Here is a 19955-nt window from a genome sequence, read left to right on the forward strand (position 1 = left end):
TGGCCACGGAGGCCACAGCTTGGCCAACGGAGTGGACATGTCACCCCAGAGAGGAAGTGCAGGAGCTGATGGCAGACCCAGGCCCACTCCTGGGAGCAGAGGCTTAGGAGGCAGGAGAGATGGGACATCCCCTCACCAAAGCATGGGAGTTAGGCGATGGCTTCGTGGCGGAAGTTTAGTCATGCACAGACAGCGAGACCATGGGACGCACGCACAAAGATTGCATTCTGCCCACAGGGCCTCCCACTGAGGACAGGAAGGGTCTGGGCTTCGTGTGTGGCTCTTTACCCTCACACTCAGGTCACTCTGTGCTCCACATGCACCCCAGTGACCAGAAGAGGGGGGTTGTGCAGGTTTAATTCTGATACAAATGCCACATCACCTTTGCCATGTTTTGTGCATGGAAAAAAGCTAAGAGGGAGCCTCACTGACCACTGCCCCCCCACCCCCACCCCCGCCGAGCCAAACCCCATTCAGTGGAGGCCAGCCTGAGGCTGGAGCCCAAGCCAGGAATCAGGGAGGAGGTGGGTCGTTGAGCAGCAGGACACAGGTCTGAAGGGGCTTCCAAGTGAAGAGGCAGGTATCCCTGGTCAGCACGAACAGTGACCCCGAGAGCCAACACCTGCACCCCAACACAGCAGGAAGGAGACCAAGACTTCACCCCTCAAAAGTCCAGGCCTCCCGTGCCCCTCCTAGGTTGGCCCCCACCCCTACTGCCCTACAAACACCCCCCCCGTTCCCTTTCAGCTACCACAGAAAGCAGACCTTTTCTATAAGAAAACTCAAGAAGAATGTTCACTAGAGAGGATATAGAAAGCCAAACCCTGGAGAATGTGTTCCCACTGCTTTGACTTGCAAAGGCCCCTGATCACTGGGGACAGGCCTGCAGGAGGCTGCCAATGGACACTTGCTTCTGGCTCCCAGGCGGCCTGAGGAAGCCGTGTAGCCAGCCCGTGCTTGTTCGAGGCTTGGGGACAGAATGCAACCTTCCCACCCCTCACTGCCAGGCTCCCTGGACCAATGGCTGGGGTCAGCAGAGAAGGCCACTGTGGCCAAGAGGTGCCACTTGGGCTCTCCCCCTGCTTCAGCCAGGGAGGGCATGGGCAGGCAACGAAGTCATGCAAGCAGCCCCATGCACCGCCACCCAGGTGCTCCCGCCTGGCAGCGCCACTTCACGGGCCAAGCTCCAGGGTCTGAGCCCCCCGCCCCACAGAGCCCACTACCTGCGGACCACATGTTCAGACACACTGATGCTGCGGCACCGGAAGGCCTCGGCTGCAGAGCTCTCCTTGAATTCTTTGACGGGTGGAGAGTTATTCAAGCCTTGTTTGGGGGGTCTGGCTATCCTCAAACTACCAGGTGAGGAAGGAAGGCCCAAGCCCCAGGGAGCCCAGCTCCCGGGAGGGGAGAGCAAGCCATTGGAGGGATGAGGAGGAAAGGTCACAGGCCACAGGGTCAGCATGGAGAGCCCGTGGGTGAGATGAACAAAAAATCATGCCAGAAGCCAGTTAGCAGGGGAAGAAACAGAAAACAAAAACGCATGAAAATACATCTTGTAAACATGACAGAAAAAGGTTTCACTCGTGATACCAAAACAAAGAACACTAGTGCAAACTAAACGTGTGGATCTCCCCGCACGGCAGATTCCAGGCTGTGCTGACCAGGGTCCTGCGCCCGGAGGAAGGCCGGCACTGCCCAGCTCAGGGACGAGGAAGGGCTGAGGCCCTGAGGGTAACTGTTCAGAGAGGCCCCCAGCCACCAGAGGCCTGAGAACAGCTTGTGACTTTTGGTCCCACTGACCTGGTCATTCTGGAAAATGCCGTATTCCCACTTAGGGAGAGCCAAAAAAGCTTAGGCAGGAAGGCGGGGGACAGGAAGGGGGGAGCCGTCCACATGAAATGCAAACAAGAACACAAGGCCTAGCACAGATCTGTCAGATTTGGCAGAAGCGGCTGCGATGGGAGAGAAGAACATGTCCCCTAGTTAGCCAAGGGCTGGGAGGTGAGTTCTGGAGAAAGGGCACCCGGCCCGAGGCTGGGCTGACCACAGGGCCCTGGGTCCCCAGGGGAGGATGTTGGGGCCCTGAGGCTCCTCCCCATCCAGGCCAGGTGTTTGGCTTCTCAGGAGTCACAGATGCCCTAATGCAACCCTGGGCTCGTTCAGTAGAGTCAGACCCAAACACAGATGTCCTACTTACTGTTGGCACCCCAAGCCCCAGCTCAGCACCTCCTGCACTGGCCACCCAGGCAGGCCAGGACTGGCCACGGCCCAGCACGCAGTCTCCATGATGCCGCAGACCACACGGCCGCTTGGTGAGAAGAGCTCTGTGCTCTCCAGCTGACCGTGGAGCACTAGTGGCCTTCACAGGCCCTGCCCTGCCTCACAACCCCAGGGCACCTTGGTGCCCAGCACAGCCTGCACAGGGGCCTACCCTCAGCCACACGTCCCATTTCCATTTATTAGCCTGGGGACAGCCGGGCAGCCCCAGGCCCTGCATGCACCATGCTGGTCACAGGTCACAGCTCACAGACCTGCCCTGCCCCACCCGGACACCAGGCACACCCATGACAGGCCCCACACCTCTTGGGCCTCTCGTTGAGACTGGTGCTCCGTGCTCTGAAGCTGTCCTTCTCAGGGGTATCATCAAAAGACCGGAGGACGTTGGAGCGCAGGCCCTGTCAGAGTGGAGCAGATTGAGCTGGAATTGGGGGAACTGGCCCTTGAGGCACCCACATGCTTCTTCCCTGTGCACTTATCAGCCACACCTAGGTATGCTGCCAACCGGGATAAGCTGCAGGTCTAGGACAGCGGTGGCAGCTCCTGCCCCCATGCCCACAAGTGTGTCCCAGTGGGCCAGGCTCAGCAGAGCAAGTTCCTGGGCATCGTAAGCATAGAACCAAACAATGCCCCGACCTCTATCACCATCTATCACCCGGCTCCAGCCATGGACAGCCGACAGCAAAGCCAGTCCCAGCCCGAACACTGGCTTACCTTCGTGATAAAAGGAACAAAGTCTTTCCGGAAGGGCAGGCGGCACCTAATGAACCACATAGCTATGACATGATGGGCCAGGCACACAATGTACTGGTTGAACCTGTGAGAAGAAAGTGCAGGAGCTCCATCCCGGCCCTTGAGAGAAATGCTCCAGGAGCTGGAAGCACAGACCAATTCCAGGGCACGGAGGCAGCGTGGCTCTCTGCTCCAAGAGGCCTGGCCTCTGGGCTGGCCTCCCAGGGCACGCACACCAGCACTTACTTGGAAGGGTTGGTATATGGCAGGGAGATGGCAAACACGCTCGCGTACTGCTCTGCTGCGAAGTTCCTATAGAGATGAGGCAGCCTGGCCAGAGCTGCGAAGCAAGAAGGTAGCCAGTGAGAGCGCCCAGGCTAGCCCGGCAAAGACAGCCCAAGGCTGCAGCGGGGGCTGATGTCACCAGAGTCCTCTGTTGTCTCTGAAAGCCAGTGCTGTCATTTTGACCCAAGAGGGCTGCAAAGGAATATAGGTCACAGCCCACCAATATGACCCTTGGCCCTGGCCCTCTATACCCAGGGCTGACAAACTATGGTCCCTAGACCAAATCTGGCCAGTGGCCTGCATCTGTATGACCCATGAGCTAAGAATCATTTTTACATTTTTAAAAGGGTTGTGAACAAAATGAATGTACAACATATGTGGCCCGGCTTCTGTTGTCCACACACCTGAGGGCCTACTTAGGGCCAAACACACACTAGGATACTGGGAATGGAGGGGTGAGAGAGGCACCTTTGGTTCCTGGAAGTCACAGTCTGAGAGGTGAGTCAGCAAAGCCCCTCCAAGCTGTGGTGTGTGCTTTGAGGGGGACAAAGAGGAGGCTGTGAGAGCCAGGCTGATTGCAGGGGCCAATGTCAGGTAACAGGAAGCTTCTGTGCAACTTAAACTGACACTGAGGGGAAAAAGGAGCCAGCCACTCAGAGGCTAGAAAGAAGGAAAGCATTCAAGGCACAGGTGCAAAGGCCCTGAGGCAGCAGAGGGTGGCATGTCCCAGGTTCCCAGGAGGACGATGCACCTACATGCAGCCACAGAAAGGTTACGAGATGAGGTCAGAGAAGTCAGCTCAGGGTGTTTCAGGGAGGGCAGGGCACAGCCCCAAACTCAAGGGTCCACCCCACACTCACACGTGCATGCACATGTGCACACATTTACACACATGGAGTGCAGACACTTACTTGACAGGAACTCAAGAAGTGGAATGGCCATACTGGCCGTGGCGGAGATGTGTGTGAGCTTCACAACCAGGATGGGCAGAGCTTTGATCATGATGTCGGGCATCTCCACGCTGCAGATGGCCAGGGCCACCACACACTGGCTGGCGCAGCGGAAGATGAGGCCTTGCTCCAGGCAGTACACCATCTCCCGCTATGGGCAGCACAGATGCCTCAGACCCAGCCCCGGACAAACCAGCCCTCTGTACCCTCACCTGTCTGACAGCTGTTCTGGTGAACCAGGGCGTGGTCTACCCTCACCCGCTCTAAAATGTTCTGCACAGAAGGTCAAGGTTTATGAAGGTTAAGTGCCTTGTCCCAGGTCTCTGAGCATCCAAGTGGCAGAGCCACCAGCAGCTGGCCCCACCCAAGCTGACTGGATATGGGGGCTACTCCAGTCAGATGCTTCCTGACACTTCCCCACCAGCCAACACCCTGGAGCCAGGACACGCTGGGCCCATCATTCCCTGGGCTCTGGGACCCCAAAATGGTTGGCCAATATAATCAAGGGGAGGTTCTGCCTGACACAGTAAGGCCGCTAGGCCCACACGGGCCCTGGCAGTATCCTCCATGAAGACAGTAAGGCTGGGCCCGTAGACTAATGCCAAGTGCAGGCTTGGGCCACAGCCTCAGCACAAACCACCCGGTGGCTCGAGGCCCCACGGATGATCTTGATTTCCTGCAGCTGCCCCACCCCCCAGAAGTGTTTCGGGCTTCAAGGTTCTCAGGGAACTCAGCCCAGCATGGCTAGCTGCCCCTTGGGGGATCCGAGGAGGGAACGGGATGGGAAGTGAAGTGTGAATTCCCACAGTGCTGTAGTGATCAGGAACTCAGAAAGCCCAGAGTACAGGCCTCTCTCCTTGCTGGCCATGACTTTGAGCATGCTACCTGACCTCTCTAAGGCAAGGTTTGACAAAAAAAGGTGTCAGGAATTTATTTTATTATTATTTTTTAATCCTCACCTAAGGATATGTTTTTATTTATTTTAGAGGAAGGGAGAGGGAGAGAGAAAACAGAACAAAACATCAATTTGAGAGAGAAACATCAGTTGGTTGCCTCCTATATGCACCCTGAACAACCAGGGATCAAACCCACAACCTGGGTATGTGCCCTGACCAGGAATCAAACCCACAACCTTTTGATGTATGGGCTGATGCTCCAACCAAGCTATTCTGGGCAGGGCAGGTGCTGTGAATTTAAATGAGATAGTAGTAAATGTAAGGGCTCAATGTGGGCCTCACTCACAGCAGCAATGAATAAAGAAATCAAGCACTGCTATTCATGCTTGCTGCACCTGCTGACAGATGTGGAGGTAGATGGAAGTCAGGGGGCCCTCGGCCCAGCCACACTGCCTCTCAAAACAGGGCCAGCTCTGCCAAGAAGCTTGGCCACCTGTCCTAAAGCTGTACCAAGGACAAGCCAGGCAAGATTCCTCAAAAAGACGCTTCTGCCCGGCCAGCATGGCTCAGTGGTTGAGCATCGACCTGTGAATCAGGAGGTCACAGTTCGATTCTCGGTCAGGACATATGCCCAGTTTGTGGGCTCCATTCCCAGTGGAGGCGTGCAGGGGGCAGCTGATCAATGATTCTCATCACTGACGTTTCTCTCTCTCTCTCCCCCTCTCCCTTCCTCTCTGAAATCAATAAAAACATATATATTTTTTTAAAAAGATGCTTCTGGGTGTGTGTTGGGCAGGGGAGGGGGGCAATCTGGTGCTGCTTTAAGCCCACACACCCCAGAGGAGTGCTCAGGAATGCCAGGGGATTCAGATGTCTGCAGTGCCAGGGTGGGTCAGAGCAGGGGTCCAGTGGGCACACAGGGAAGCAAAGCCAGGCCCCTCGCCCTGGCCTAGCAGCCACAGTAAGTTAGGAGGAAAATGTTGAGACCATTTGCCTGAAGCGAACACCCTGAGGATCAGACAGGCACCACAAAGTTCGACTGTCACTCTCCCATCTGGTACCTGTCTGACTTTGTCCAAGTAGTTATGGTAAGAGATCAATGCTGTCAGCACAGGAACCACAGCCAGATGTAGGTCAGTTCTGGAGAACCCTTCTGGGGTGCCTCTAAGTCGTTCGAGAGTCTTGGGACCTGAAAGCTAACAGACAAGGGCCAGATGTGAAGCCGTGCTTGGTGGCTAAGTCAACCGTCGGGCGGCCAGAAGTCCCTGAGAACATAGGCCCAGTGGGAGGAGGGTCAAAAGCCCAGGGCCTTCCTACTTCCTTTTCTGGCCAAAGGTCTGCCTTTTCAGGGAGAGACAGGAAATGTGATTGATGTCCCTATCACAGGCGCCCCGGTGAGGAAGAGACCTCACACTCAGTATCCTGAGTTCTAGCTCTATATTGGGGACCTCCCATTTTCTGCCCCATAAGCTGGAAAGAAGGGCGGGTCCTGGACGCATGGTCTGCACTCTAGACAGAGATCACATCTCTGAAGGAAATGCTTTGATCATGTTGGTTTCACCATGCCTCCCAGGGCTTGAAGCCTTTTGGAGAGAGAGGAACTATGCTGCAGCACCACCGCCAGTGGCACAGGAACCCTTGAGTGAGTGACACAGGAAGCAGCATGTTACCATGGCGCACAGAGCAGAAGACAGCTGGTCAACGCTGCATGGAGAGGTGAAAATGAGGACCTTGTAACGCAGCGACTCAGGCAGCTTGCTGAGCACAAGCTTCAGCACCTTCCAGTCAGTCTCCTGCAGGAAGAGGGGTCAGTCAGGGGGAGGTCTGCACCCTGGAGAGGGGAGATGGAGTTTCCAAGTTTGAATCTCTAGGCCAGCGGTTCTCAACCTGTGGGTCGCGACCCCTTTGGCGGTCGAACGACCCTTTCACAGGGGTCGCCTAAGACCATCCTGCATATCAGATATTTACATGACGATTCATAACAGTAGCAACATTACAGTTATGAAGTAGCAACGAAAATAAGTTTATGGTTGGGTCACAACATGAGGAACTGTATTTAAAGGGCCAGAGGTTGAGAACCACTGCTCTAGTTGGAGCTGAATAGCTGGTGGGGGTGGGGTGTGCGGACCCTCCTCTTGTTTTCCACGCTTCTGGGCAGGGCAACAGCTGCCCTTCCCTTTGCCAGGGAGGCCCAGTGCGGAGCCAACACTGCCTCTCTCTTCTTAGCTGGATCTGGAACTTCCACCCACCTGGCTCCATCCTTCCCATTCGCCCAACAGAGACCACGGGACTGCCTGCCGACTGCAGGGGCCCTCACTGATGCCCACTCAGCACGACAGATAAGGTGCTAGTACAGCAGGAAAAGCTACTGCACCAGCTCCAAGGGAGCAGCAGCAAGCATCCTCTACAATCCACGAGCCCGGGTAACTGTTGCAGGACTGAAGTCAACCCAGGGCCACAACAATGGGAAGGGCACAGTCACGGCACCACCAGACCCATTTGGTGGCCCCCCAACCTCCATTAGAGGTGACCCTGCCATGAGCTACACCAACCGCCACAAGTCCTGAAAGCCTTCCTCAGACCCCATCTGTGATACGGAGGCCTTGAGAGTCACAGGAAATCTCTAAGTGCCCTCCGCTGTAGCCCTCAGGAGCTCCCCTAGCCCGTTACAGGCTGTGCTGCCCCACCCTGCCCCGGCACACTGCTGTCCACTTCTTTCTTGCTGTCCCGTCAGGAAATGGGCCTAAACTCTTCTGCCTCCCCATCTCCACCCAACTACACCTCTGCTAACAAAACTGCACCTACCCTACTTCAAAGCTTGCTTCCTCCTGCCCCTGGGACCTTCCCCGCCTTTCAAAACTGCCTTACTTGCCCCTGCAGGTGCCCCAAGCAGATGTGGCCGCATTCCCTTGCAGTCCCACAGGCCATCTGCTCCGGAGGCCAGCCCTGCTCCAGGACTCCAGCTGTCTGTCTGGACACCTTAGTCTTGCACCAAAACCATCTCCTGGAGGCAGGAACGTTCCACACCCAGCTCTGCACACAGCAGGTGCTCAGCACATCGCTACAGAACTGCTGTGCAACCTCAGGACAGACACCTGAAAACCAGCAGCAAGCCTCCCAAGGTCACTAATACAGGGAAAGGGACTGTATGACACTGGGCAGCACCAGTCACTGCTGTCTGCCATTAGGGAGCTCAAGGGACCAGCCAGCTCACCTGTTTCAAACACTGCAGGAGGACTCCGAAGACCAGGGAGTAGGGCAGAGAGCCAAGCCGTACGGCGGGGCCTGCAGATGCTGGGCCAGACAGCCCAGTGGGAGGGGACAGGGGGCCACTGGCCTTCTTCTCAGAGCCTCTCTCTACCTCCCTGTGGAAGCAAACGGGGAAGCACTGAGGCCGAAGCCCCCGATCCGTAGGGTAAGAAGACCCACTGGGCCCCTCAGACACAGGGCAATCCTTGGGGTGAAGAGCAGCTAGCTAGCTCCACCAACCTGCCCCGTAACCTTAACGCCATGACACGGGGAAACGGGTCTGACAGCGGCAGAGGGAAGAGGTCAGCCACACGTACATGTAGTCACAGAGGCAGTAGGGGCTGAACCGCACCACGCCATCCTTGGTGGGCAGGCCGAGGCGATGCAGCGAGTCGGCCCGCAGCAGCAGCAGGAAGTCGAAGGCCTGCAAGGAATAGAAAGCGCCATCCACAGAGCAGGACCATACTGGACCCACGCCCTCACACCCACACGTTTCTCAGGAAAGGCTGCTTCCACTAACAGCAAACACACCCCAACTTCTCCACGCAGTGGCAGGTGGTGAGCTGCAGCATTCACGGCCCTGTCCCTCAGCGCCCAGGGGCTCTGTGACAGTCCCATAGCGGATGGCAATGCTGTGGCCTCTCACACCATAGGTCCCACCCCCAGGACAAAGGAAAAGGATGCCTTTCCTGCTGGCTGGACAGCACTGCAGCAGGCCTGAAGTGCCGGAGAGCAAACCTCTACTCAGGACACTGTCACTTCCTCCAGTGAATGAAGGCTCACTTAACTGGGCTCCCTTCAGGGCTGCCCCATCAGGGAGATGCTCTGGGCAGGGTCGGGCTTCTGTCCCAGTGACCTTGGCTCAGCCTGGTGCCAGCATGCACAGTGGAAGCTCAAGGCAGTTTGTCCTGCCAAGCCCCCAACCCCACACAGCCACACGCTCTGCGGTAGGTTGCCGACAGACTGAAGCACCAGGAATGGAACACATGCCACCCTGTAAGTTGGTGTGACCCTGTCTCTGTCCCCCTCCCGGGCCACTGTGTGACTCCGAATGACATGCCAGAGGCTCTCAGGCTGCAGGCAAAGAGAAGGGCAGCAGGTGCCGCAGCTGGTATTAGCGGAAGGAACAGTCTGCTGAAACCCCTGCCCCTCCCCGGGACATCTGCCACCAAGTCTGCTGTTTGAGGTCCCTATACCACCAACACTGAGGCAGCTGCTGGGCCCCCGGGGAATCTACCTCAGGCCAGCCCAGCAGGCCCATCATACCTGCAGCCGGATGCTGCTGGCAATGGGCAGGGTATAGCTGTGCTTATAGTGGAGCTGGATGTGACTGACGAGCATCTCGTACACACGCATAGCGTGGCTGGCAGGCAAGGTATACAGCTTGGTCTGCAGAGAAAGGAAGCTGGTCACCAGGAGGGCAGGAGGCCACAATGCAGCCAGGGAGCTGGCACCTGGCACCCAGGAGGAGAGAAACCAGAACAGGCTTTAGAGGCAACTGGGTAGCATCTACCATTTAAAATGCATGAACACTTCCAAGTCCCCAGGACTCTGCCCCTCAGACATCCCCACACGCAGGCTCTCAGTAATAGCAAATATCAGAGCCAGCCTCGTCCCTATCATCACAGGGAATCAGTTACTACATCAGGAAAGTCCATCCAGCAGAGCACCATACAGCCGGGTGTGAGAGGAGACCCTGGGCTGACAGAGCACACTCACCACCACATGGCAGAGGAGGATAAACCAGGGCAGGACAAGCTCGCAGGGTGCTCTGTGAGGGGCATAGGGTGTCTTTTTATTTCATTTTTTTTTAAATATATTTTATTGATTTTTTACAGAGAGGAAGGGAGAGAAATAGAGAGTTAGAAACATCGATGAGAGAGAATCATCGATCAGCTGCCTCCTGGACATCTCCCAATGGGGATATGCCCGCAACCCAGGTACACGCCCTTGACCGGAACCGAACCCGGGACCTCTCAGTCCGCAGGCCGACGCTCCATCCACTGAGCCAAACCGGTTTCGGCATTTCATTTTTTTTTAATTGAGTTCAGAGGAAGGGAGGATAGAAACATCAATGATAAGAGAGAATCACTGATCAGCTGCCTCCTGCACACCTACTGGCGAATCAAGCCCACAACCCAGGCATGTGCCCTGACCAGGAATCGAACTGGTGATCTCTTGGTTCATAGGTCATAGGAGCCACATCAGTCAGGCATAGGTGTCTTTCCGCCCCCCCCCCCCCACAGGTGTCTTTTGAAGTGATAAAGATGTTCTAAAAGTGTCTGTAGTGATGGCTACACAACTCTATGAATACACTGAAAACCACTGAATCATACACTTTAAACAGGTGAATTGTATGGTATGTAAATCATATCTCAATAAAGCTGTTAATAAAATCAAACAGCCTTGGGGACAAATGGATGGCAGCCCTCCCCTCCTCAACTGCTGGGAGAGCTGAGGGCATTGTTGGGCAATGACTCAGGAATGGCTCTGCACAGTATGGCCCTGACCAGGCTGCGTCCACCCCTCTCCATGCTGTGACAAGTCAGAATCACACCCAGGCTGCCCTCTTTGACCCCCATAGAGTGCCCAGTTCTCCCAGGAGATGCGTCCCCTAAAGATCAGCACTCTAACAGACACAGCCGGTCATCACACCCCTCCCAGAAGAGCGGAGGCCCACCTGAAGGATGACTAGCAGCCCCAGGACAGCAGTCTTCACGTCCTCCAAGGAGGCAGAGTATGCCGCCATGTCTCTTTCCTCCAGCTCTGGGGGCGGAGAGAGGGAGCGGGCAATCACCTGCGGAGAGAAGATCTGTATTTAAATCCCGGATCCAGGCTCCCAGAAGGAGCACCCATGAGATTCCGAACTGTCCCCCAGCATGTACTTTCTCCTTTATTTCTCAAAAGGAGAGATGCACTCTATGCACCTGAGGCATCATTCAGACACTGTGCTGCCTTTCCAAATTAAAAGAAAAGGATGCTGTCTGTGTAGGCAGACCATGGCCAAGCCCCACCCCAGCTGACTTGGGCTACCACCACAGCCGCGTCCCAGGCCCCCGGCAGCAGGACACTGCTGAGCGCCCACCACTGCTGGGAGGGAAGCCCTGCCGCTGAGAGACCCAGCCAGTCACTCTGCAGAGGATGGGGACAGAGTCCAGAGCATGCTGCTGCATGCAGGCTTTGCCCCAAACAGGAGGGGTCCTTCTAGCAGCCCAGGGACCCGGAGCCCCCGGAGCTCTCACTTTCTCAATGATGTCCAGCAGGCTGTTGAAGTGGTGGGTGTGGCAGCCTTCGGCCAGGTCCACCAGCAACTGGGTGGCCAACTTCCGGACCTGGTGGTCTCTGTCCTCAGGGATGTGGGAGAGCTGTGAGATGACCACCGTGTTGATCAGCTCCTCCTACAGCAAGCACAGGGGAGTGAGGGGAGCTGCCTGCGACAGAGGCTGGAAAGCAGCCAAGGCACCACTCCAAATGGGAAAACGCATGGCAGGGATGTGTCAGCGCCTAAGAGGCCAGAGTCCCTCCCAGGGTGCTCTGCCTGGCCCCTCAGTTCAGGAGAATGGCAATGGCTACATGATGGCCCCGCCTAGGCACAGGCCCTCAGCCTCAGACATGATGCCACAGTGGATGTCCTCACTTGCTCTTTGTCACTGACCATCACAAATAACATAATCTTACATGGAAGGCCCTGTGTGTGTGCATCTGGGGTATGAAGGCCTTGTCCCTAAATCACGGAGTCCACCTTAATAGGACAGCATGACGAGAGCTTTGGGGAAGGCAGGGCAAGACTGACCCTGATGGGAGGGATCCGAGAACCCAGAGCGGCTTCCTACAAGAGCGGCACTGCGCTGGGCTCTGAAGGAGGGTGGAATGCCAAGACACAGAGACTCAGGGAAAGGGAAGGCTGAGAGGGCAGGAGGAACACCGGGAATGCCGGGTGCGCTGAAAAGCAAAGGAAGCACAGAGCCTGAGGTGCCTCTGCTGGAGGAAAGAGCATGGCGGGCAGGCGGCCACAAACCCAGTGAAAGATGGGCTGGAGGGAGGAAACGCAGTGGAGAGACAGGCAGGGCTGGCACTACCCCAGCAGCCAGTGGTCGGGCTGGGTCCAGAGGGTGAGTGTGATTACAAAGACAAAAAGGAAGAAAACATCCCCATGCAAGACTCTGCAAAAACTCCTAACAGGACAGGAACTGTGCCCTCCTGGCTGCTCAGCCACACCTCTGAGCCCAGCACAGGCCTGGCAGAGGACACCATGGAATATATGGATGGATGGATAGATGGATGGATGGGTAAACCAACAAGGGAGAAACAGACAAAGCCCTTTGAGAAAACCTGCTACAAAGGAGTGTGTCAGATCCCAAGTCCCGGGCAGATCCCCAGAGGCTCTCAGTGCCCAGTGAGGGCCATGCAGGGCCTCTAGGGCCAGCCTCACCCTCAACCCTGATGCCCCAGGTGCCCCCGCCAGCCATGGGACACACACCTCATAGAACTGCCTGTTGATGAGCAGCACGAAGGACAGGACGTCCAGCACCTTGATGCGCACAGCACTGCGAGATTCATTCCTAGGGACAAAAGCACACCTCCTGGGGCCTGGTGGCAGCACCACTGCCAGTCTCAGCCCCTGCACGCAGCCCTGCTAACACTGCATCCCAAACTCCGAGAGCTCCCCCAGGGACCCAGACCCCAGGCCCACCGCAGGAAACTAAGCCCTCCCACCCCAGCCTGGGTGGCAAGACACTGACTCTATTTCTCCCTGTGTGAGGTCCAGCTTGTCAACATCCAAGGAACTGAGGAATGAGACACAGAGCTCGGCCCTCAGAGAGGCATCTTTCTAGACAACCACTCTGCATGAAGAAGCAGAGGCCTCCAGAATTCTGCCCTACAGGAAAGCAACATTTTCCTGCTCATTGAGAACAATTACTTCCAAGAATCAGAAAGGAAAGCCCTCACTCTTGGTGTCCTAGACCCCAGCCCAGTGGTCGGCAAACTCATTAGTCAACAGAGCCAAATATCAACAGTACAACGATTGAAATTTCTTTTGAGAGCCCAATTTTTTAAACTTACACTATATAGGTAGGTACATTGTTATTAACTTAATTAGGGGACTCCTAAGGCTTAGGAAGAGCCACACTCAAGGGGCCAAAGAGCCGCCTGTGGCTCGCGAGCTGCAGTTTGCCGACCACTGCCCCAGCCCAAGGCATAGACACAGGGTCAGGTTCCAGGGCCCAAGAGGTCTCCAGAGTCCCCCTACCTGAAGAATTTCTCCATCAGTAACTGCAGGTTGTGAATCCAGCCAACCTTCGCTGGGTGGATTGACTGAGCCCTGTAGGTTATTAAGTTTAAGAGGGAGGACTCCTGTCAAAAGAAGAAAAACCTGTTGTGAATGAGCCACTTTGCCTCTCCAGAGATTCTGTAATAAGCACACCCTGTGCTAATGGCCCAGGAGAACAGTTTGCTCAGTGAGACCAGCCACTTCAAGGCCCTGGTGGGGAGCCTACCAAGACAAAGCTTTACTGGCAGCAGCGAAAATTCATTTAAAAGCGCATGTAAAGCCTTGGCATTAAGCTGAGCATTTCTGGCACAAGGACTGCCTACCGCCGAGAGAGCAGACATGCTGAGCAACAAGTCTCCGCGGCGCTGGCCAGCGCCTTCCTCCGCACAGGTGGGAGGAAACTGACAATTAGGCTAGCGCTGTGCTCTGACCCACACACTGTTTTCTGACGCCTTCACAGACTTCCCTGCTGGAGTACAAATCTCAGGAGAGCAGGAGCCTTTGTTTCAAACACAATTTCAAACCCACGCAGCCAGGGTTTCCGGAGCTGAGCAGAACCGCCCTCCCTAGAAGCCTGGTGGAACCACCCTCTTGCCTGAGCAGCAAAGGCCCCACCAGGTTTGCGAGAGGTGGTCTTACAGGTCTTTGGTCTGCACATCTCTCAATGAGCTCAAAGTATCTCTCCTGTGAGCCATGGAACTCGTTCTGATCACATAGCTCTTCCACTGTGGTCAGCAGGTCATGGACAATGGCTCTGAGCTCTGGGCTCTCCAGGCTCTGCAACACAAAGGTGCAATTACACAGGAGTGACTTCTGGCTTCCCTCAAGGACTCAAAACCGGCTGCATCCAGATCCCCCTCATGCCCTTCCACTGGACAGGGGGAATGACCCCCACGATGCTGGGACCCCTAAAGCAGCCGGGCTGTTCCTGCTCATTCACCAACCCCAGGGAGTCCTGGCTGTGCCCACACAGGGACCAGCTCCCAGTACTTCACACACCCCGAGGCTCAAACACCCTCTGAAGACCCCAGGGAACCGTCTCCAGCCTGCCACTCTGGGATGAAGCGCCAGCTGGTCAATGGACAATGAGGGATGAGAGTCCAATCCTCCCTTCCCCTGGCTGGCCACCTAAACACTGGTCCATGCCGAGTCCCCCAGAAGACCCAGCTCTGAGCCCTTGCTAGACAAGACTTTGTGATCTCTGTAGCCCCCACATCAGCCTGTCCCCCTCCTGCTGTGGTCACACTGTCCATATTATACCAAGGTTATGGCTGGCTTTCTAGATGCTGAGGGAACTGTCTTCAGGGTCCACTTCCAGGCCATCAAGTTGACCCAATCCTGATCAATGCCAGCACTGCCCCCTGAACACCTGCTACATATTCCTGCTCCCAATGATGGCGCATACTTGGAAAACCCAACTGTCTTTAGTGGATGGTGAGTTGACAACACTGAGAATCATCAGGGAACACACCAGGCAGGCTCAGAGGGAAGGGCTTATGAGAGCTATCGTTCAGGTGAGATGAGCCAGCCAGCCCCACAGGTCCAGGCCCTAGTCCCCAAGGAAGGGCCCTTGGGCCTGCTTGTCCATGGTCTTGGTCCTCCCTGTGCCCAGTCTCCTCACTGGCCTGACCTGAAGCTGCTGAAGCAGGCGCTCGATAATGTTCAGCAGAATGTCCCACGTCACAGCCTGGAGCTCCCTCTTGTACTTCTTGATGAGCCTGGTTATAGAGAGGACGATCTCATAGGACACCACCTCGTTTGGACAGGTCATGGCCTGGAACACAAGGCCCAGGGAGCAGGCGATGGTTAGCCACTTGCTGCTCACCCACAGGAAGCCCCCATCACGTCACCCTTGAAACCAGGCATAAGATGCCTGAGAGGGCCACGCTCCCCACACTTATCCCAGGGGCCACCCAAGAATCACAGGAATCCAGAAGTGTTTTCTACACTGGCTCCAAAAGGCCTGACTCAGCTAAATTTCAGGGCCCTGCCCTAACCAGTTTGGCTCAGTGGATAGAGCGTCGGCCTGCGGACTCAAGGGTCCCAGGTTCGATTCCAGTCAAGGGCATGTACCTTGGTTGCAGGCACATCCCTAGTGGGTAGTGTGCAGGAGGCAGCTGATCGATGTTTCTCTCTCATTGATGTTTCTAACTCTCTATCCCTCTCCCTTCCTCTCTGTAAAAAATCAATAAAATATATTTTAAAAAAAATAAAATAAAAAAATAAATTTCAGGGCCCTGACTTACTGGCCAAGAGGAGCCTGAAAGCTACCTTGATGCAAGCTAAGCCCAAAGGCCCCACACTCCACTGCCCAATGAGGTATGGGCAGGGCAGGAAAAACAGCCCATCAGGAGATTCTTTGTTGACCCTGTACACAACACAGCTCGTCTGAGCTGCTTTCCCTGTGTGAGATGAGGTTGGTACGATGGCCCAGCTCACCGGGGTGCTGTGATAACTACGTGAGAAAGTACACAGAAAGTACTTAACATACACAGAAAGTACTCTGAATACGACCAGGCACCATGGAAACAGAAGCCCCATCACTGGCCTCAATTCTAGAGCGAGTGATTTTACCAAATGAAGTCCTCACCAGTTAGTGTCGCCATCCCTGGCGGAACCTTGAGCAGTTCTAATGATAATTTTCAAGATACGAAATTCTTAAGATACACAATTTGCTTGAGGAAGAGACTTTCAAACGGCCCGAAACCTCATTTCCAGTTGCAAAGCAAGAGGCTGGAATATCCCCACAGCCCCTACAGCAGAACCCGTCCAATGGGTCTGCTCTGGCCAGGCAGGAAACCGCTCCTGCGGCACAAAACGTGAGTTACCTCATAAAACGATGGCAGCACAGATGTCGGGGAGTTCTTGAGAGAATGGAGTCGGTGGGCTCCCCAGAGAGCCATGCCAACAAAGAACACAGCTCCTCTCAGCAGCGGGGCATCTTCCATGTAGGCTCTGAAAATGTTCCCCAGAAAGACGAATGTGAGCAGAGCCTGGGGCCAGCATCTGCCTGCTGCAGGGCCCCAGGGTAGGCCCAGGGTGGGCCAGGCTCCTTGTAGCCTCCCCAGAGGTCCCTGCACTTATGGGGTCGAAGCAAAGCTGGGTGGGGAGTACTGGTCAGGGAACAGAGAGGTCAGGGTCAGCAGCAACCATGATTCATTCACACACTGCTCACCACAGAGCCATGCTGGATGCCAGGGCATGGAGGCGAAAGAGAGCTACAGTCCAGGAGACACAGATATGAACCAAAGAGCCACGTAAGGAAATGCCAAGTTGCTACCTCAAATCACAGCTAAGACGAAAAATCCCAGGATAGGTAAGCAATACCTGCTTGGGGTACTGAGGGAATCAACAATGGCGCCTAGATGTCAAGGAGCACTCAGAGAAACTTAACCAAGGTGAAAGATATTCCAGCAAGAGCAAAGGACACGTGCAGAGGCCCATGGCAAGACGGAGGGAGAGGCTATGGCTGGGGCAGAGCCTGACCACCGGGCCTTGCTGCAATGAGGAGTTTGGTTTTGACTCTGAGAGCCCTGAGAACCGCTGTAGCTTCACGCACAGGGTGACAGAGATCTGCGCTGGAGAAAGAACACGTGGCTGCCGTGTGGAGGAATGGACCTCGAAAGGCCAAGAGCGGGTAGAGCAGTCCATCGAGGAGATGAGAGCTGAGGGGGTGGGGTGGGGGCCCTCGGTGGACAGATGTAAGCCACCTCCAAGGGACAGAAGCAACAGGACTGATAATGGTTTGGCTGTGAGAGGTGAGGGCAAGGGCCTCAAAACAGGATCAAAGGTAGGCAGCCTCACTGGACAAGATCCAAATATGGGAGGGAGATTTCGAGTTCAGTTTTGAACGTTCTGACTTTACCAGCAGAAGCTGAAGAGGAGAGCAGATCAGGAGCATGAAGATGTACGCTCTAGCTTTAGGGCAGCTTCTGGAGCAGTCACCCCAAAGGAACAGGAAACCTCCCCGTTAGCCTATACCAGGCAAGAGCCAACACAGACAACTTCCTCACGAAGGCTCTGCAGCAGCGGATCCAGCACTTTACCCTCACCTTCTGCCCAGGCCTTCACCACACTCACCTGTCCTCCATGATGCGGCACATGTTATAGATAGCACTGTGGCCCAGGTGGGTGCCCAGAAGGTTACGCATCAGCTGGGAAACAAAACACACCAGATCCCATTGGCAGATACAGGTCCCAGATACGAGTCCCAGGGCCCCAAGCTCTGGCCAGCCCTGCACAGCCACTGCTCCAACACCCTTCATGCCCAGCCATTTTCAACCATTTCTTCCCAAACACAGAGGCCACAGAGTTCCCAAAATGCCACCAAAACCCTGACTCAGCTCAACCACCTTGGGAAAATGTCACTGGACTCCCCTCAACAGGCCATTGTGTGGCCATTCCAAAAATCAGATGGCCATTCATTAAAGACTAGATGGCCCTTGTCCTGCCCATGTACCTGGCTTATAACTTCATCTAGGGAAGGACTCTCTAGGACAACAGTTCAGACCCCCACCTTCCAGCAAGGCTCACAGAGCTCCTTGACATTGATGGTGCGACAGAGAGTGACAATAAAGAGGGGGAGGCTCTCGGCTGGCAGGCAGTTGTAGCAGACCACGGCATCCAGCACCTGCAGAGACACCTGGTGGGGTGGAGAGAGAGGTCACACCAGCCCTGCCTCAACTCCTGCTCATGGGGAGGCAACATCCCCAGCCTCCTTCCCACCCTCCTCTGGTCAGTGACTATTGCCCCTCCCCTCTGCCAAAGCAGCCTTCCTCAAACCACAAGAGCAAGTGTCTGGGCACTTCTATGTCCCAAACACTGTGGGTCAGCCCATCCTGAACGATGACCCCACACAGAGGTCACCCAATACCCTTACTTACAGGAGAGTGTGAGGCTCAGAGCAGCCGAGCAGCTTGCCTGGAGCCATGGTCAGTGAGGGCACTTAATCCCAGAGCCCACCCAGACCGCCCAGGAGGAGGCTGAGAGAAACTGCCTCCGAGAGGGCAGCTACTGACCTCTATGTCCACGGAGGACACGGTCTGCACACACAGCAGGCAGATCATGCTGTTGGAGGAAGCGCCAAGTCAACGGAAAGGTTATTTCCCAGAGGCTGCGTGGCTCCAATTCACTTTCTGGTGACTCCACAGAGGGGCTCCGCCTCCCTAGGGCCCCCCTCACCCACGACAGGCAGGTGGTCATGCTGCCCCTGCCCTCATGGATTTCACAGAATATTCAGAAAAAGTGACAAGTAAGTAAAACCAGGTAAAATTACATCCATTAAAAATAAAATACTAGGTCAAGCCTCAAAATAGCAAATAAGTAGAAGGTAGCTATGGCCACTGCTAACTTCTCCATTTATCTGGTGGTTTCAACAGCTCTATTCACCCCAAGAGCTGAACTGAAGACCCAAGACAGTGGGACTAGGATCAGAGTAACGTTGTTAGAATTCTTTTCTTACTGGACCATTGATGCAATATATTCATCGAGGTAACAGCTGTTGAATTTGACCAGGTTCACAAGCACCAGAAGGAATTCTGAGGACAGGCCGATATCCATCCACTGCAGGACAAACTCGGCTGGGGAGAAGAGGACAGCAATGTACTTCCTCCCACCTCCTGCCCAGGAAAACACATCCCATCCCACTCAAGGCTGGGAACCCCATCATCAGTCCCCATGCAACGACAGGCAGATCACGCATGCACAAAGTCGAGGGAGGCTCAGCTGGAGCCTGAGCAGGTCAGCATATCACAGACGCTGGAATTTAAATTCACCAACACCCAGCATGCACCGAGGGAGATCTGGGCTGAGAATCAATAGCAGCGCTTGTGCATCTGATGCTCAGAGACCTGGCCCCAACACCAAGGGTGCCAGCACCAGCAGGACACATGTTTAGGAGGCAGATTCCTGGCCCCCCATCCCCAGAAAGAATCTCTCGAAGGAGACACAGCAATGCTTGGCGTTAGCCAAGTAAACTTAGACAGCAAACCTGACCATGACCCCCTGTCAGCACCTGGTCTGGAGGCAAACTAACAGCTGAGGCCCATTCTGGGCAATATAACAGCAAGGAATTTAGTCCGATTTACTTCTTCCTCCTCCTTTCCCTCCTCCCCTGACCAGTGACATGAAATCTCAAGACTCACAGAAACCTCACACCATCAGAACAACAAACAAAAAGCCAGCAAAGGAGAGAGCTGGAGGTCAGACCCAGGGCACGAAGAGGGCAAGGAGGCAGACCCAGTGAGGCGGCCCCGGCCCCCCAGAAAGCTCAGGGCACTCTGGGTAAAACACAGC

At 55.3% G+C, this 19955-nt stretch overlaps 1 protein-coding gene across 3 annotated transcripts in view; it reads right to left on the reverse strand.

Moving 5' to 3' along the window:
* Positions 1 to 19955, reverse strand: part of TSC2 (TSC complex subunit 2) — a 35531-nt gene that overhangs the window by 10667 nt on the left and 4909 nt on the right. For 2 of the 3 annotated variants that reach the window (XM_081090056.1, XM_081090055.1), the window contains exons 5-24: positions 19123 to 19240; positions 18680 to 18728; positions 18178 to 18303; positions 17742 to 17815; positions 16490 to 16616; positions 15292 to 15435; positions 14301 to 14438; positions 13641 to 13744; positions 12870 to 12951; positions 11632 to 11787; positions 11070 to 11186; positions 9656 to 9778; positions 8707 to 8813; positions 8355 to 8505; positions 6811 to 6933; positions 6202 to 6336; positions 4206 to 4395; positions 3256 to 3349; positions 2992 to 3094; positions 2581 to 2675 (exon numbers count right to left, since the gene is read on the reverse strand). In XM_081090056.1, the coding sequence (XP_080946182.1) occupies positions 2581 to 2675; positions 2992 to 3094; positions 3256 to 3349; positions 4206 to 4395; positions 6202 to 6336; positions 6811 to 6933; positions 8355 to 8505; positions 8707 to 8813; positions 9656 to 9778; positions 11070 to 11186; positions 11632 to 11787; positions 12870 to 12951; positions 13641 to 13744; positions 14301 to 14438; positions 15292 to 15435; positions 16490 to 16616; positions 17742 to 17815; positions 18178 to 18303; positions 18680 to 18728; positions 19123 to 19240 (2356 nt within the window). Of the gene's footprint in view, positions 1 to 1223; positions 1353 to 2580; positions 2676 to 2991; positions 3095 to 3255; positions 3350 to 4205; positions 4396 to 6201; positions 6337 to 6810; positions 6934 to 8354; positions 8506 to 8706; positions 8814 to 9655; positions 9779 to 11069; positions 11187 to 11631; positions 11788 to 12869; positions 12952 to 13640; positions 13745 to 14300; positions 14439 to 15291; positions 15436 to 16489; positions 16617 to 17741; positions 17816 to 18177; positions 18304 to 18679; positions 18729 to 19122; positions 19241 to 19955 lie in introns of all 3 variants that reach the window. The other variant, XM_081090054.1, reaches the window with a different exon arrangement.

Source organism: Myotis nattereri (assembly GCF_964212035.1).
Source record: "Myotis nattereri genome assembly, chromosome: 4".
Taxonomy (NCBI): Eukaryota; Metazoa; Chordata; class Mammalia; order Chiroptera; family Vespertilionidae; genus Myotis; species Myotis nattereri.